Source organism: Triplophysa rosa, linkage group LG18 (assembly GCF_024868665.1).
Source record: "Triplophysa rosa linkage group LG18, Trosa_1v2, whole genome shotgun sequence".
Taxonomy (NCBI): domain Eukaryota; kingdom Metazoa; phylum Chordata; class Actinopteri; order Cypriniformes; family Nemacheilidae; genus Triplophysa; species Triplophysa rosa.
Window position 1 is genome coordinate 10,456,992 of NC_079907.1, and position 19,336 is coordinate 10,476,327.

Consider the following 19,336-nt stretch of genomic DNA (forward strand, 5'->3'; position numbering starts at 1 on the left):
ACTGAGGGCCGTTCTGGGCCAAGAAGTCCAGGGCCGTTTTTTAGTCACAGTCCAGCCCTGTATTGAACCATCTGTTTATATTTGACTAAACCCTTCATGATAGAGTCCAGACATCAGAAAATGTTTTGTCTATATGCACGGATTTTCTATTTTAAAAGGAAAAATTAATCCATTATGGATGTGACAAAAAATAAATGTTTTTGAGAGACAACATACTTTGTAGGAATTCTGTAAATTAAAATGTGCAAACCAGAGGCTAATATACCCAACAAATGGAGAGAACGTAAAATAGTTTCACGTGCCCATTTATGAGGAATATGCGCCGTTATGGATGTGACAATTCACTTACCAGGATAACTGCTTTAAAAACAACAACAAAAATCACGTGGGTTTAAACCACCTAATATGACCTATCAGTATGGTGAAAACCTTTGGTAAAAACTTGAGTTTTCAATCTTAAGGTTGACATTTGCGTGGAATTGCCCAAATGCCATATGATAAGACTCTTACTCTACCTCCACAGAGCAAATCTAGTCATCCCATAATTACATGACGTAAACACGGGAGCGTTGCTCACCTCCCGATGATCCTTCAGAGCCTACTGGAAAAGGGAATGAGCAGCTACCCGTGAGACTGGAATTCACGGTTGCTAGGAAACGTGACGGAACATGAATATCACACGCCAGAAAGCTGAGCACGGCGGTAAATAGTTCCCCGAGATGAGATGCTCGAGTATCTCCCTAGATACCGTGAGCTGCTCACGCCCCATTGGCTTCAATCACAGTCGCTTCGCATTTGTTTGCATTGTGAATGAGCTTTTGCTCATTCCTCCAACTCGCCATTACCTACACTTGATTACTTCAAAGGCTCCAGCACCATTTATGCACAGTCTGCTAACAATGAAACACTGTTTGTATTTCATCCCAGCAGCTACATAATCTGTTATATATCCAAAGTGGGGAACCCTGGCAATATTTCAACAACCCCTTTTAAGGAGGTGGTATAAGGAGACTGCGGTGAGTGTCCTGCTTGTGAGTTGGAACAGATTTGGACTGCTGTAGGTCTCATAAGAAGACAGGGCTGTAACAGGAATGAAGCCTTTTGTATAAATTTATGTAAAGACATTGTATACTATACTTAATAGTTGCAATATTTTCTAATATTGTACACATGTAATTATAAACTGTAGACCCACAACAACAAATCAAACGAATTGAAAAATAGCCAATTTAAGGGCTAAGTTCACCCCAAAATGAAATTTCTGTCATTTACTCACCCTCTTGTCATTTTAAACCTATATGACTGACTTCTGCAGAACACAAAAGAAGATATTTTGAAGAAAGTTGTTAACCGAAAAGCATTGGAACCCATTCACTTTTATTGTATGGACACAAAACCAATGCAGGTGAATGGGGGCCAGTTAACAACATTCTTCAAAATATATTTTTTTGAGTTCTGCGGAAGAAAGTCATACAGGTTTGAAATGACAAGAGGGTGAGTAAATGATGACAGAATTTTTATTTTTGGATGAACTAGTCAAAGTCCGCTTTATTACATTATGCCATTTACACTGAAAATAGTCAAATAACAGCTTTTGCAACAATGACGCAGGTAACATCATGGTACTGAAGAAAACTTGATGATATGCACTTTATAATAGTTACACCGATACTAACTAATTTAAAAGAAGGCAGGTGAAAGCATCTTTTTGGGTAAATTGTTAATTTTATTGGAAAACAAATATACAACTTGGAATGGATTCTGAAGCATGGCTGTACCATAAGCAGTTAAAAAAAGAAAAGAAAAAAATTGACCAATTAAAAATCTTAAGAACAAAACAAATACAAAAAGATTAGAGTGTATGAGTACCTGGCGATAAACCCGTTAGTATTTAATTCAATGGTGTTGCAATAGTGCAATACTGAAGACTTTTTCCATTTCTAGTCACACTCAGTCCATTGTCCATGCAGAGTTGCTCCTCCACATAAAACAAAAAGAGAGGAAAAAAATCATGCCAAAATTGATGAAATGACGCCCCTCTTAGTCAGCTGGACCCTTGATGTCATCGCTTTTCAGGTAGGCAGACAGAAAAACAGAGGGGAGAAAGGGAGCCTGTGCGTAGTAGCCGGCATCTGTGCCTATATCACCTGGTCCCATAACTGCTGCTTCCAACAGATTGTTTACAATGAATGGGAGTTGGGGAAGGCATGAGCACTCAAATCTTATAGTATACATGCAGATCCTTTGGACAGCAGGAGAGGATGGGAAAATTAAAATGAAACATTTTACAGAAATTACAAACGAGAAAATGCAGATCATTTTATACAAGAAATTCTGTACAAGGCCTTCACTTCGCTGTCATCATCTGTACAAATTCTGTAAAAAAAAAGGGGGGGATATTTTAGCATCATTGTTAGGTGATGTTAGCATTGCACAGACCGAATGAATTAAGCAGCTCACCTTCATAATTGACCTGACCATCTCCATCAATGTCTGCTTCTCTAATCATTTCATCCACCTCCTCGTCTGTTAGCTTCTCTCCCAAGTTTGTCATAACATGGCGCAGCTCAGCAGCACTAATATATCCGTTCCCATCCTAACCAAAACCAGCCAAAATTATTTTAAATCTCAGAATGTCACCAGCAAAGTGGCAGGTTAACTCATTTTAAATAAAAATACACAGTTCTGTACTGTAAACAGCACAGAAATCTTACCTTATCAAAGACACGGAAAGCTTCTCTGATCTCCTCCTCGCTGTCAGTGTCTTTCATCTTCCTTGCCATCATCGTCAGAAACTCAGGGAAGTCTATTGTTCCATTTCCTGATTAAGGGGCAATAGAGATCAGACAAAGTGCACAGATAAGGGAGAGATAAAGTGATTGAGCTGTGACAAAAGCATTCCAGGAGAATGGTTTTAGGTCACGCACAAACTGGACTCAAAAAAAGTTAACGCATGCTGATGGCTAATGTAGCAGCAAAAATGTGTCCTCACCATCTGCATCCACCTCATTGATCATATCCTGCAGCTCTGCCTCTGTAGGGTTCTGGCCAAGGGAGCGCATGACTGTGCCCAGCTCTTTGGTTGTGATGGTACCATCACCATCTTTGTCAAATAGCGAGAAAGCCTCTTTGAACTCTGGAAAGAGAGGAGACAAATCAGTGGATGAATTAGTTCATTGTGGTTACATGTATTTGGGTAAAACCTACTCATCAAAAATAACTCCTATTTCTCCCGGTGTACTAATGGGAAATGGCAAACTCATATGTGATGTCAAGCTTTTGGCATCAAGATTCCACATGGCTCAGAACATACTTCATATTTAAAAAAGGTCTCCAAATCTATATCTTTTCAAAAGTCATATGATTTTAACTGTGGCTTGGTAACAGACAAAAATGCCTTCAAGCACACATAAACAACCTAGAGCCATTGCAATTCAGACTAATTGTTTTTATTTGTGCGAAAGCCTTTTAGCAGTACTACTTAAAAGCACATTACATCAAATCTGGTGATTACAGTTACATGTCAGTCACGTGCCAATGGCAAAGCGACAACTTTCACTTTGGGTGGATGCTCAAAGTGCCTTCTAGATAAAATGACAAAGGTACCTTTTAGAAGGTACAGCGAGAATTAGGCAGTCCTATCAATTCCACACTGTGTAACATACCACACTGTTAAATTCTGAGAATTGATCCTCGCAGGCCAAGTTAGGCCAAACCCATAGTGACAAGTGAGACTGTGTTTTATGCATTTGCCCACTGGTCAAAATACTCAAGGACAATTGAAGCTGTGACATCCAAGCTCCCCTCTCTGCCAACAATGCCCATTCAACAGAGCTGTGACATCATCCAGATGAATGGATTGATTTCAGATGAACCGATTCAAATATTACTTTGATATGCCATTAGACATGCCCAACCAGCTTTGCTCTTAAACTTAACAGAAAAGCATGACCAGATGTACAGAATATTATTTAAAGATGATCAAACTAAAGCTTTCAAGTTAATGCATTGAGGTATTCCTCATACAGCCTGGCCTGTCCAACAAAGTGAAACAGTAGAAGTTATTTGAGCCTCAAGCCACTTATTTCAGAGTAGATTCAAAGAGCTGATACCATGGTCTAGTTGGCACAACCCATCCATGCACATAGGCTGCTTACAAGCACAGGCAAATTTGACTTGGAGCCCACCTTAAAAGGCAACAGACGCAACGATACCCACCAAGATAGGATGAGCAGGCAGTGCAGACAGGCTATTGTATACTGCCATGTGCCAATCTTTGAATCTCTGAGTGTGTGTGTGTGTGGAGTGTGGACATGTTTTTATATCCCGGTGGGGACCTAAACCTGAATGCACACCAACACATGGGGACTCGTGTCACTGTGGGGACCAAAATTGAGGTTTGCCCATGGGCAAAAAGCTTATAAATTGTACATAACAATATTTTTAAAAAATCTAAAAATGCAAAAAGTTTTCTATGATCTTTAGGTTTAGGGGTAGGGTATAGAATATACAGTTTGTACAGTATAAAAAACATTACGCCTATGGACTGTCCCCACGGAGATAGTAAACCAGACATGCGTGTGTGTGTGTGTGTGTGTGTGTGTGTGTGTGTGTGTAAAAAAATCTTACCAGCAATTTGCTCCTCTGTTAGTTGATCGGCCTGGAAATGAGAAGACATCATACAAGCAATTATATTACTAAACCATGCCTCTTAATAGCAACTGAAAATACTTACATAGAATACAATGCATACACGTGTTCTGGTACACTGACACCAATGACTGGCAACTCGTTTGAGATAGCGCCAAACAAAGACCTCAAATTCCCTCCCTCTCCACGTTACGAGACGAGCTCGAGAGAATAAAGTACTTCCATAGCGACGACAGACACTCCTAACAACAGCACCTTGTCGACCCAGTTTACATATTCACAGTATTTTGAAAAACTATCCTTTAGTGATACCTTAGACCGTCTTCTCAGATATTAATAATAGTCAACAATATAAACCTGGCTGTTATAACCCTGCACTATAATGATCGAGAACCCAGCAAGAAAATACTGCATGTGACGTAGAGTTTCCGGAATAAACGTATCTATTCACAGAATTTGAAAGTATAGAGACTTTAAAATGAATAGACACGCGAGAAAAACAGGTGTGATGGTTAACACCAATATCCCTTTTAACCGCGTCGATTAAAGGAAATTAGAATAAATAAATCCACTACGACCTTATGCAAATACACAAAACCCGAAACAAACCAATTAACGTTACGTTACCTTTTATGGTTTAACAGGCTACTTTTCTTAACGAAGCCAGTTATGGTAACGGACAGCTCACATGTGATGATAAACTGTTGCCCAGCCAACTTAACTAAACCAACTAGGATACTTGGTCTAAAAACAGGTTGCAAGAAGAATGAAACCATTTCTGATTGCAGGACTGCAAACTAAATAGCGTTTCGTAATACGCCTAATATAATGGACTGAAAAATGAACGTTATGCATTATGCAACATCAACAGCTGATGCTAAGCAACACTTCAGCTCTGAATTTCTTAGTTTTAGCCCATGATAAATACAGTCAAGTAGATTATCAAATGAATACAACAAACCCCAAAGAAACAGGATCCCTATAAGTGATGCGATGCTGCGGATACATTTCCTCATTCACTGTAGTGGTAAATTTGGCGGCACATTACAGCAACAACTACAGAAGAGTTTGAATGCATTTCCTGCTCGCATTACTCTTATTCAAATATACGTTTACTTCGGACCTTGATTCACTAACGCACGCCCATCGTTAATTGCAAACGTATTAAAAAATATATTAGCGTGGACTCACCATTTTCTTCTGTATCTAAGTCTGTCTCCCTCAGTCTCCGTGAGAGAATCACAAATGGTTGTCTGTCTGAATATTGGTATAGACCCGCCTTAACGGTCGTACATAAACACCTCCCATCTTCCTGTATTCATCCGCCAACCGCACTGCATTCTGCCTGTAGGTGCGTCAGAAATACTGCAATTGGCCCATCAAATCAAACTGATTTTTAGAAAAAAAATGATGCGTCACAATCTCTAACAAATAAGTCGCCTTTTATTTTCCAAACGGCGTATCTAAACTAAAAAATACAGGCGGACTATCTGACGTCGGAGGTGTACGAGTTAAGAGTTTCTGCTGTGCGGCACACTCTGATTGGTTAGTTTGTACCTGCAATGCGTCACTCCCTGGTCACACACTGTAGAGTTTGGCCGGTCATAAATGCCATGCAACTGAGCAGAAATAGGGAATCACCTGAGCTTTTGCTACCTTTAGCAGCAAGATAATTGTGTTATTGTTATTTCATTGTGTGATTATTGCTTTTTTACAGACTTGTGAACATTTTTAAAATTTTGTTGGAAATTACATAAATTTGATGCCAGATGAACTCATCTCTCTAAATAGTTTCATGCATCTTCTTAAGCACAGCAAAAAAACTGTGTTTTTACAATATATACAATGCATAAATGTATAAACCAATGACATCTGTGCAATTTAAATGCACTTATCAAGTTATTATATTAAAAATAACACAACAAATAGGAAGAGAAAATCAACAAGTGACTTTTACAGTGACTTCAAGTGCATTTATGACCCACTGAGAACCGTGATGAAGAAAAGTTGAAATGACAAAGCTTACACAAAACTTCAGTTACAAAGGCACTGAGAGTAGTAATGCAGTCAACCAGACACTGGCTTGTTTATCAAGGCCTACTGGAGCTCCTGCCCAGTTTCTCAATGCTTGACTGCATCATCTCCCCCTCGCAGCCCACCTGTCTCTGGCTATGTCCCAGGTTTGTTGGATATTGAAGGGCTGAGAAGAAGACAGAATGTTGCTGAGGGGGGTTGGGGATTTTTCATATCACAGAAGCAGCAGGAGCAACTGAGATTATCATCCAGTAAACCGTCCTCAGTCCACATTGTGAATGCAATAAATATGTCTTCCTTTCTCGCCCTAATTGCTGTTGGGTCATAAGGGTTCATCATTTACCCTAAATGTTGCATCACTGATGACAGCATAAAGCTTCTTTTTAAGAAAACAGTTCTGTCTGAAAGAGTGCTGCATTAACTTGGGTGGTTCCTGCATACTTGCCTTCCCGAGCTTGTAAAACTAGGGGAAAGAGTGAATCATACATTGGTTATGCCCACAACACATGCAACATGTGTGCTTACTCCTTTCAGATTACCTAAGAGTTTCCACACTGTCTGGAGGCTAAAAGAGTGTCTGGTATCTTGAAACACAGAAACGCCTGTAAGATTTAATCCATTTACCCAGGCCCACAAAACAAACAAACTTTTGATGTCATTTTATGTGAATTGTCAAATACGTATAATTTGCTTGTGAGGCAAAGACAGCATTTTGTGTGTGTGTGTGTGTGTGTGTGTGTGCGTGTGTGCGTGTGTGTGTGCGTGTGTGCGTGCGTGTGTGTGCGTGTGTGTGTGTGTGTGTGTGTGTCTGTGTGAATATCACTTATTGAACTGAAGGTATTATTTCTGTTATTTTAGTGGAGACACCCTGGTTTCATTTGTAGAGAAATCATTATTAGCTACACATGTGATTACAGTACAAACATACATAAGGCTTAAAAATGATCCTTATCACAATCCTGTGGATCTAAATTCTTATATTCTGGATTTTAGTAAAACGAGTACTAGAAAACAAGATATACTAGTCTTGCTTTTTACTACGCCACAAACGTTAGTAATAAGATGCCAGTGTCTGTGAATGGGTAATTGGGGACATACAAAGCCATGTGAGACACAGATGGTTGATAATCGCTGGTATAAAGAGCCTCTGACCACACTCTAAGAGAGCACCATGAAACTGAAGACCTTTTCATTTTTAATGCACATCCAGGCTTTGTACTGCGCACTGGTAGACATTGCAACACCAGGTTCTAATTTCCCAACATAGAACTGTGTGCGGTTGTGTGCATGTGCATGTCTGCAAATGTCTGTTCATATTGACAAAGCAGTATAAAGAAAAAAGCGTGTTTGATTGTCCTTTGCTTTTCAAATCTTTTTGTTTCCTTTTTTCTTTTTTAAATGACAAGCATTATTGTTGAAAATTGAAGTTCGCAGCTATTGATGTTAAGCAAACAAAATGCAAATGCATACGTGGTACTCTGTAACCAAACTGACATCGGCTCTGTCCTTCAGGGATAGGTGTAGGATGCCTCAGATTAGGCTCTTGTTAAATTGATCAGCTGACATTATGAGTCAAATGCTAATAACATTGATTTTGTTTACAGAAGTCTCAATGGCATTCAAAGTGGCTTGACTTGTAACAGACAAGCTCTGGATCTTTGGCAGTTAATCCGATTTAGAAAAAAATAAAGGATTTGCATTATATAATCCACCAGCTCTGTTGGATTTCTCAATGGAATAATAAATCAATCAATGTTAAAGGAACAGAAAATGAGTATTTTGCAGGATTTTTATTATACTTTGAGTGATGCAAGCTTAATTATGGATGCTTTTTTTGGCGAGAGAGAATTTAATCTTCATAATTCAAATCAATATATGTACTGTATTAAATAATGCAATCTTTTCAGGGGCACACATTTAAATCCACACTGTTTCACATATTTATTAAGGGAGGGATTCAACAAATTGCCTAAATGCATATACATTAAGTCTTTGTTATAAAAAACAATGAATTTGATCCAAACATATTAGTGCAGAATCCTCATTAAGTTTGATTTATTTGCACTGATTTTCTATCCGCAAAGAACATAAATTGTCACATTATTTTTTTATTACCTTTACCAGATATGCAGGTATGAATTGCGGTAAAAATAAACCATAAGAGATAGCTCTTATTGCAGCAAATAAAATGCACATAGAGGGTTAAAGTACAAACTGATAAAGCAAGGAGCACTAAAAACTTTTATGTATTAATGGGAAGGTGGTGATAAAGATGGTAAATAAAAATAAAAAAAACAGATACATATACAGTACATATATATCAGCCGCGATGTATTGTGGCCATTCCAGTCCAGTGTCTGTTGACTTCATTTCAACAAAGTGGATTTCAACAACATCAAACATCAGGAGTGACAAAGTCATCCAACAGCAATGTGAAAGACTGACAGTATGACAAGACACATGAAAACTGTGATAAAAATCCAGGTTATCACATAAAAAAAGACATGTGCAAATATTACAGTTGTATTGCTTAAAAGTGAACATGAATGTGTTTTCTTTGCAGCAATTGTGCTCTGTAAAATACAAAGCATATTTTCTGTTATTTTGACCTGTTTCTCCAGTTGAAAATTGGGAGAAACATTGTTAGTAGTTCACAGAATGAAACAAAAAGGATCATTTTACCTAAACACATAGCCTACCTATGAATAGTAAATTCAGAAAAATTTAAAATCATTTTGAAATGGTCTCTTAATTTTTTTGTCGTGTGTCTGAGATGTTGTAAAATGCAATCTGTAATTCAAGTAAAGCTGTGGCTTTAGTTTCACATGCAGTACAGCATTAATATTTAACCATGTATTTAGTGAGACCTACTTGACATCACAAAACTCTCCGGATAATTAACACAGTAAAAAAGAAACAGCTGTAAAGACAAACTGTATTTTTAGCCTGCTGTCACTCATTATTAGACACTGTATGTGTACTTGTATATTAACGTTATCACAAAAATATGCAAACGTTTATGATAAATACACTTTTACCTTTAACCATTAACTTATAGTCTCTCTGTCATTTAACAGATAACAATGGGATGGTCAATTGTGCCAGTGTGCTGACAAGCACAATATGAGCAACAATCAACAACATATGACCCAATGAAGTTACAACCATTAGCCCAATATAATTTGGGGCTGGTCCCAAGTCTTTAAATGTCAATCTTTGTTTTTTGCTATGTATGATCATAAGGCATTATTGTCACCATTATTGCTGCTTAAAAAGTTTATTTACGCCTATTGTTTATATTTATTCTAATGTTTAACCTATGATAATAGTATACTGCATAATCACAAATTACTTTAAGAGGTCCGAACTGCTTCTGCCCAATATTGATCATTTAAACCCCTGCAGAAGCTTCTAGTCCTGCTCCGTCACAGCTGTAAAAGTCAGACCATTGCATCTGGCTGTGGTCCAGAGCGCTGCAGCAGGCTGCCACCCCCATTAAAGCAGGCCATCCCACTACGAAAGGCCACTGCAGAGAACAAACACACTCTCACTCGGCCCATCTGCAATTTATCAGTCAACAATACCACAAGCAGCAACTGCAACAGATATATAAGCCGTGTCAGATAGTTCTCTTAGGATAGACCTGTTTGCAAATATCTGCAAGATTTGCTTAAAGTTCAGGTTGAGCTCTTCTCCCCAGGACATGCACATGCGTACACGTATACACACACATACTTTGTTTCAGACGCTTTGAAGACAGCATCAACTAAACAAATAAATGTAAATCTACTTCAGGATTTAGCTTAACAAAGCTGCACATATTGGCCTGCTGAACTGCTAAGAAAATTTCTAAGTCTTAAGTTCATTCAGTCAACTGATTATTTTGTATGGAACACACAAGAGTACGAACCATCTTTTGCAGCCTGTTATCACCAGAGTTATAAAGCTTTCTGGGCCATCAATTGTGCTATTGAAGTTTGATAAGATGCAGATGATGGGACTTTGTAAATGCAGACAATGAAAGTATCAGTTTTGTGAATCAGTCTGTCAAGTTAGATTTGGTTAGTCAAATAAAAAAATACCTTTCAATGGAACATCTGCTTTAGCTTTGTTGTGTGTTTCCCGTATGGACGTAGGCTATGCGTGCACAGCACTGGCTATAATGTAATGTATTGTGAAGTGCACATACAAAGTGTGCACTGTGTGCTGTTGGTAGGGTTACAATATAGTTCAAACGTTTGCCATTTCTCAGGTCTCTTCAGTGAATGAAGTGAAGGTACTTTAAAGGCACACAGCTGAAGCTGCTGTTATGTAAGAAGCCTTTCGTGTAGAATCCCTTCGGAGGATGACTTCATTCTAGCCTCAGCAGCTCAACTCTGACACCAGGTGATGAAAATCCGCTACTGCAACATTTCTAGTTTTAAAACAGAACAAAGTCTTACCACAAATGGACAGCTTTAACATCTGATACTTACCGTAACACCAGAACATTGTCGATAAAATTATTTAAAGCATGTTATTATCACGTAATTCGTAGACAAGCTTTTTTCTTGGCGAAGCTTTTGTTATTGGTAAAGCTATGATTATAAAACACTGGAAGCAAGGTAAAGACATTAATTTGCATTTGCACACGTGCATTAGTTTGACTGAAGCTGAGAGTGAGGGCTTAAATGATCGGTCCTTTAATTACAGTTTCACACAAAATGGATGGTTTTCTTGTACCAGGGAATGAGACAATAACCATCATTAAATGTGATCCCACTGATCTGTGATTAACGCTCAACAGGCAAACAACCATTTTCAACCATGTTTCACTGTGATTCACAAACACCTTTAAAACTATGTTGATTATGCCAGATAACACAAGTTACAAGATCAAATAAGTCTAAAAAAAGTCACAATTTTTATATTAGTGTCCATATGATTGTTATATCCCTTCTGCGTGAGTGTGATTTAAACAGAATTACAGTGTCTCAGTGGTTTTGTGTTCATACAAAGGAAGTCAATGGGGTCCACTGTTCTTTGGTTATCTACATTCTTCAAAATATATTCTTTTGTGTTCTGCAGAAGACAGTCATAGCCTACAGGTTGGCAATGGCATGAGTAAATGACATGAGTAGATGATGCAACAAATTTAGTTTTGCTTGAACTATCTATCTATTAATGTAAATTTCTATTAATGCAGTTTTGACATATACATTAGGCATTATTTAGACATACTGACATAATACTATAATAAGAATGTTATCAAGTATCATTTTAAGTTAATTAGTATAACACATTATTTGCCTTAATATTAAAAGTTATTTGACAACAGTTACTATTTGTAAGTTAATATTTAATAACAATATTTTATTTGTTTGTTTTTTAGCTTTCAGGGTGAATTTATATAGCTCGACTATACACACCTTACACCTTACACCGATACTGCTTTTTAAAATAATTGTACACTGCTCGTACATACATTATTAAACCATCATACAATAAAAACATACCATAAGAATGCTTAAGATACATTATTTTTTGATGCAGTGTCGTCACTTTGACTCCGCCCCCTTTGCCTTTGACCCTCCCGCGCGTGTGTGCTGTGGCGGGAGATTACAGCATGGCGGTGCAACCTAAACAAAAACTGTCCATGGACAGCGCTTCTGAAAATGTATTTCTGAAATGTTATTTTTCTATGCCTGAAAAACCAGACACCACCGTGAGGATATTTGATCGAAACGATTACTATACGGTGCACGGAAAAGATGCGCTTTTTGCAGCCAAGGAGGTTTTCAAGACGAATGGGGTCATCAAATACCTGGGCACAGGTTGACTATAATAATTTTGAAATGTGCCATTCATTGTCGTCGTTGTCGTCATAACATGTTAGACAGGATCTAATGTTTCTTTGGACTGTCTTAGAATCATCTAAGTGCAAAAAAGAGAGAAAATAAGATGTATCTTCTAACATATCTTAGTTGTATGAATGTGTAGATGTGTGTATTTTAACTTTGCAAAGGAACTGTTACATTTGTATGAAGAACATTATGTTTATAACCATACTGTCTGTCCTGTATTTCTCAATAAAACGCAGGAAAGAACAGGCTGGAGGGTGTGGTCCTCAATAAATCGAATTTTGAAACATTTGTGAGGGACCTGCTGTTGATCAGACACTACCGAGTGGAAGTTTACAGGAATGCCAGTAAAAGCAGCAAAGACCATGACTGGCAGTTAGCTTTCAAGGTATCTTGCATTCCGTACTATGTATTCACTTAGTGTCACCTCAAATTTATTTATAATTTCCATGCCATCATCTCTTGCATGACAGGGATCTCCAGGAAACCTGACCCAGTTTGAGGAGATTTTATTTGGCAGTGGTGGAGGAGGACCAGGAGAGGCAGCTGCTGGTGTCATTGGTGTCCGTCTTGGCACTGGAAGTGATGGGCAACGTGTTGTTGGTGTGGGTTACGTGGACTGCACCCTCAGAAAACTTGGTGTGTGTGAGTTCCCGGACAATGATCAGTTCTCCAATCTGGAGGCTTTACTTGTGCAGATCGGACCCAAAGAGTGTGTGCTTCCTGGAGGAGATGCAGGTGGAGACCTTGGAAAGCTCAAACAGGTAAGTTTGCTTACAGTTAGTGTACGTTTTATTGACTGCTTATGAAAGGCTTAAGATTTCAACCTCTGAATACGTGTTGGTTGATGTTTGTAATTCAGGTGGTACAGCGTGGTGGTGTTCTGCTCACAGAAAGAAAGAAATCAGAGTATATAACCAAAGATATTGTGCAGGATCTGAATCGGCTACTAAAGGCCCGCAAGGGAGAGACTGTGTCCAGTGCTGCCCTTCCTGAGATGGATAGACAGGTTTGGGGCTCTCAAAGCCAATATATTTGTGGTGTTTCCAAAAAATGTAGATTAAAGTATTTAATTGCCTCTTGCAGATTGGCATATCTTGCTTGGAAGCAGTCATCAAATACCTGGAGCTCCTCTCAGATGAGGGTAATTTTGGTACCTTCAAGATAACCACCTTTGATCTCAACCAGTACATGCGTTTGGATCATGCTGCTGTGCAAGCCCTGAATCTCTTCCAGGTCGGGAGTCATTGAAAAAAATCTTAACACAGAATTTTAAATCTAGAATTTCTAGAGTATCATGTTATTGAGTTGATGTGTTTCTTTATTATTTTTCAGGGTTCCTCTGATGATAAAACAGGGACTCACTCTCTGGCAGGTCTTTTAAACAAATGTCGTACCCCGCAAGGACAGCGGCTTGTCAACCAGTGGATCAAACAGCCTCTTAGAGACAAAAACAAAATAGATGAGAGGTGAGGCCTTTAATTGCTGTCACTGTCCTTCCAAAACATTGGATGTCCAAATTTGTCAGGAAATGGAAAAAACCCTGTACTTTTCAAATGATTAAATACTGTGTTGTCAAAGTTGACAAGCACTTTTTAATACTTTTTATTGCTTAGATATTCGCAAAACTGGGTAACAAACATAAAAGGTAATAATAATAATGACGATTTATGGCAAAAAAAGAAAAATCACAAAATATGGACATATACATATGTATATAGGACAGCAGCGATATTTTAGGTCACACTATACAATATATACAGTTTTGGAAAAACAATAGATCACTCCAAGATAGTTATAGTTATTTCTAAACCACATAATATTATAACATGTATTATGTAAAAAAAAATGAAGTACAGCTTTTGGTCCTTTTGAAGCTTGAGAAGAGTTGGTCACAGCCTACTTCCATAACAAAAAAGTCTGTTTTTTTGGTTAAAAACCAAAGCAATGTTTGGATGAACTAACTCTTTAATATTATTGGGACTTATATTATACATGCATATACTGTGTATTTATATAAGTTATATTTGATTTTAAACAGACTAGATCTTGTTGAAGCTTTTGTGGAAGACTCTGATCTGAGGAAGAGCTGTCAAGAGGATCTCCTCCGCCGTTTTCCAGACTTGAACAGGCTGGCGAAAAAGTTTCAGCGTCAGAGCTGTAATTTACAGGACTGTTACCGTGTCTACCAAGCTGTTGGGCAACTGTCCGGACTGGTTTTAGCTTTGGAGAGATACAGTGGTAAGCAAAACCTGTGTGCCATCAAAACTATTGACGTTTGGGCAGTTAGTGATCAGTTGTGTTTGTATACCTGTACATGTAATGCCTGTGAATGAGAAATAAAAATTGCGGAAAATCAAATATCTTGAATTCCCAATGACTGACATTTTGCGATTTGGTATATCAGTTATATTTTTTCGGTAGCGAAACTACAGTAATGCTTTCATCATTTGTGTCGCAAGGGATCATCCCCAGAGTGTTTGAGTTATGTAATAGTACTATTTTCTACATTGATATGTTTTTTACTTTGAGACTGACATAAGTTCTTATGTAAATACTTTTAGAAGTAAACGTGGTTTGTTGATATAATTCAATCTCCTTTTAAGGCTTGTGCACAGAATTAGACATGATTATAATGTACCTATGTTTTAACCCATTAACAGGAAATCATCAGGTCCTCCTGCAAGCAGCGTTCATCTCTCCCTTCAATGACCTCATCTCTGACTTCTGCAAATTTCAAGAGATGATTGAAACTACATTAGATATGAACCAGGTGAGCCTAATGGTCATGTACACCAGGTGTTAAAAAAACGAAAAGACTTGATGTACGTTACGTTACTCTGGTTGTACTCTGCTGTGTACCTTAAATGTAACTGTATAAAACCACCCTGTCCCTTGTCCAGATTGAGCATCATGAGTTCCTGGTGAAACCTTCCTTTGATCCCACGCTAAGTGAGCTCCGGGAGAGCATGGACGGCTTGGAGAAAGCTATGCAGGCCGCCTTAAGCAGCGCGGCTCGTGAGCTTGGTTGGTAAACGTGATGTAAAAATTCAGCTTCCTTTCTGTTATTATGTTTGTTCTTTTAAAATGAATTTGGTTGATATGTGCTTCAGGGCTGGAAGCAGGTAAAACCATAAAGCTGGACTCCAATGCCCAGATCGGTTACTTCTACCGAGTCACATGCAAAGAAGAGAAAAGCCTTCGCAACAACAAGAAATTTACAACTTTAGATGTTCAGAAGAATGGGGTGCGCTTTACAAACAGGTGAGAGTTAGATGCTTATGATAGATGTTTAAACGCTGATGCTATTAGCTGATGCTAATAGTTTCTTGCGAGTAATTGAGGTTGTGTGTCTCGCAGTAAGCTGAGCTCTTTGAATGACGAATACACCAAAAGCAGGGAAGAGTACGAAGAGGCTCAGAATGCCATCGTCAAAGAAATTATAAGCATCGCTTCTGGTAAGGAAGTTTGTCAAAGAGCTTTTATTTTTAAAAGACGAATTAAAGGTCCAGTAAGGCTGTGCACGATTAACCAAAAAGATATCGCACGTGATTTATGCACAGCTTGTGAGTGAAGTACGGTAAAATGCTGCTGCATCCGAAAGCCAGAGTGCGCTCTTGTGCAGAAACTCCAAAAATGCCTGCAGAAGAAGACCATAACACACGTGCTACTAGGAAATGCCTATGGTATCTTTTTATCACTGTTCCTCAAGCCTCCTTAGGTATTTTCATGATAAAAAAAGTATATAATGATGATGAATGCATGTTATAAGCGACTCAAACTCGCACTGCTTTTAGATCGAGCAGCATTCCTACAGATCACAGAGCTGTGCTTCACGGACAAGCTAAGCATGAAAAATTATGTCTTGCTTAATCGCAGCCAACTTGATTTCAGCAGGATTTTGTGGTAATCGCGATTTATCATGCATAGCCATAAGGTCCAGTGTATGAAATTTTGCGAAATCTAGCGGTGAGGTTGCGAATTGCAACCAACGGCTCACTCCAACCCTCCATTTCAAAGCACTATGCCGGCTGACACAGGACTAAGCTGTCGTCACGTTTTTGCTTCTTTGCCGAAGGAGATAAGGTATTGACAAAATATGCTCTGTAGAGCAGTTTGTCCGTTTAAGGCTACTGTAGAAACACCATGATGAATTCCATGCAAGGGGACCCGTGGTGTACGTAAATAGAAATAGCTCATTCTAAGGTAATAAAAACATATCGCTTCATTATGTAAGGTCTTTATACAGCTCTGAAGACATAGTTATGTATATTATATAGCATTTCTGTCAGTACATCCTCAAAAAATTACACATTGGACATTTTATAATGCACTTACAATAAATAGAAACAAATTTCTGCCTTCAATCCAAGCATGGCCTTGTTTAATTTGATTGTCAGATTTTACTGTTATTTACTATTTTAGCTGAAGGATGTGCCAAATACTTTTGACAAGCAATATGCCATAAATGGTGTCCAAAGACCTTTAACTGTCCAAATTTGATTTATTTCTTTATTGTTGACATGCTTTCGGGCACTGAAATTAGGTTATTTTAATATTTTGCTGACCTTGTGTTTGTATTGTAGGATATGTGGATCCAGTGCAGACCCTGAATGAGGTGATAGCTCAGCTGGATGCAGTTGTGAGCTTTGCCGTTGTGACCCATGCTGCACCGGTGCCTTACGTAAGGCCCAAAATACTTGAGAAAGGATCAGGCAGACTCATTCTGAAGGCATCAAGACATCCTTGTGTCGAAGCCCAAGATGATGTGGCTTTCATTCCTAATGATGTCACTTTCTCAAGGGGTAAAGAGATGTTTCATATCATCACAGGTAAGATTCTGTTACATAACAAGAATGATATACAAAGTGCCTGCTGTACATAATACAGATGTAAAGTATAATGCAATGCAAGTCGCTTTGGATAAAAGTCTGCCAAATGCGTAAATGTAAATGTATTCAAATCCTTTGATTCATTTATTGTTAAAATGATTTTTATTAGGGCCGAATATGGGTGGCAAGTCCACTTACATCCGTCAGGTGGGCGTAATTGTCCTGATGGCACAGATTGGCTGTTTTGTGCCATGTGATGAGGCAGAACTAAGTGTGGTGGACTGCGTGCTCGCTCGAGTAGGTGCAGGGGATAGCCAGATCAAAGGAGTGTCCACCTTTATGGCTGAAATGCTGGAGACTGCTGCTATCCTCCGGTCAGAACTCCAATTTCTAAAACTAGTTTGTTTTACAATATAGTATGTTTTAAATACTGGTTTAGATACATTTATAATGTTTTAATATTGTGTTCTCTGTGCTGGTTATGTTTTAGGAAAAATATTCATGTATTTGTGTCTTTTCCTTCTGTAGATCAGCCACAGAGGATTCTCTCATTATTATTGATGAGTTGGGCAGAGGCACATCCACATATGATGGCTTCGGTCTGGCCTGGGCAATCTCAGAGCACATAGCCACCCGCATCAAGTCTTTCTGCCTGTTTGCTACTCACTTTCACGAGCTGACAGTGTTGGCACAGCAGGTCCCCACTGTCCGTAATCTCCATGTCACTGCCTTGACCACAGACAACACTCTTACAATGCTCTACAAGGTCAAACCAGGTATGTGTCTTTCTAGAAAAGCAAAGACAGTCATTGTGAACAAATCTTCATTTTTTTGTGAGTGAGTTTAAAAATTTCAATTTAAAATGAATTGGATCATAATCCAATGTTGTGTTTGATGTACTTGTGTTTTGACACTTTGATGTATGATTATTCTTTATCATTTGATTCAGGTGTATGTGACCAGAGCTTTGGGATTCATGTTGCAGAGCTCGCAAACTTCCCCAAGCATGTGATTGCTAAAGCACGGGAGAAGGCTATGGAGCTTGAGGAGTTCCAGGATTTCTCCAGAGTTGAAGAGGGGTCAGATGCTGGACCTGAAGCCAAAAAACGCTGCCTTGAGAAACAGGTGAAATGTGAAGTGTTTTTGAATGAGATGTTTGCATCTACCCTGCTGCTCTCTCTGTTAGAGTTTTGTGGCTAAAATTGATTTGCTTGTCTTGTCATTTTACCCACAGGAGGGGGAGAAGATCATTGAAGCCTTTCTGGCTAAAATTAAAGCACTTCCTGTTGATGGCATGACTGATGAAGCTGTCAAAAAGGAGCTGTGCAAGTTGCGGGCAGAGGTTATTGCCCAAAACAATAGCTTTGTCAATGCAATATTGTCACATATTAACAAAGTCAAATAGGCTTTAGCCTGAGAGTCAGCTATGGGGTGAAAACAAGTCTGACTTGTGTAAAATTGTTTAAGGTATGATGGAAATCCATATAATCTACAGTAGATTAGAAAAAATGCTCCATTTAATATACCATCTCTGGTTTAAGGGTTTTTTCTGCAGGAGTTGTTTATGCATATATTTTTGTTTTGTCTTTCATAAATCCTATTTCAGAGTAAAAAAAGATATGTCTGTTGTCGGCTCAGAAGTTTGTAACGATTACAATTTAGGTTATTGTCGCCATCTAATGGGCACACGTGAGAACGTGTGAAACAGAAACTTTGTACGTGAACAGCTTGGGTTTCAAAAATGGAAACTCTTTGTGTTTTTCCAGATTTATTTTTGACACTTGCTTTTATTTCATTCTGTATTATTCTATAGTGTTCCCTAACTAGCAAATAAAGCCAAGCATAACATATTTTGTCGTTTGCATGTCACTTTATTTTTTATATTAGACAGTAAATACGATGCTTTTATTTAGACACCATGTCTTACAGTTGAAAACTAATTAAATAACTAAAACACTTATTATAAAGACAACATTTTTT

At 38.3% G+C, this 19,336-nt stretch overlaps 2 protein-coding genes across 3 annotated transcripts; one reads left to right on the plus strand and one right to left on the minus strand.

Moving 5' to 3' along the window:
- Positions 1-1,705: 1,705 nt before the first annotated feature.
- calm2b (calmodulin 2b, (phosphorylase kinase, delta)) lies at positions 1,706-5,943 on the minus strand. 2 transcript variants are annotated; one of them, XM_057357922.1, is made up of 6 exons: positions 5,842-5,943; positions 4,630-4,660; positions 2,993-3,136; positions 2,715-2,821; positions 2,461-2,596; positions 1,706-2,376 (listed from the first exon to the last, which is right to left on the minus strand). In XM_057357922.1, the coding sequence occupies exons 1-6, from the start codon at positions 5,842-5,844 to the stop codon at positions 2,348-2,350; spliced, it is 450 nt and encodes a 149-aa protein (XP_057213905.1). In that variant the 5' UTR covers positions 5,845-5,943; the 3' UTR covers positions 1,706-2,347. The 2 variants fall into 2 exon arrangements, with proteins under 2 accessions (XP_057213905.1, XP_057213904.1); XM_057357921.1 differs by lacking the exon at positions 5,842-5,943 and having other exon boundaries at positions 4,630-4,693.
- A 6,318-nt stretch (positions 5,944-12,261) lies between these two features.
- On the plus strand, positions 12,262-19,200 carry msh2 (mutS homolog 2 (E. coli)). The gene is made up of 16 exons (XM_057357879.1): positions 12,262-12,497; positions 12,764-12,912; positions 12,998-13,288; positions 13,387-13,533; positions 13,611-13,760; positions 13,860-13,993; positions 14,566-14,765; positions 15,188-15,297; positions 15,428-15,551; positions 15,638-15,788; positions 15,885-15,982; positions 17,111-17,356; positions 17,526-17,730; positions 17,885-18,132; positions 18,306-18,481; positions 18,591-19,200. The coding sequence occupies exons 1-16, from the start codon at positions 12,290-12,292 to the stop codon at positions 18,759-18,761; spliced, it is 2,808 nt and encodes a 935-aa protein (XP_057213862.1). The 5' UTR covers positions 12,262-12,289; the 3' UTR covers positions 18,762-19,200.
- Positions 19,201-19,336: the final 136 nt, after the last annotated feature.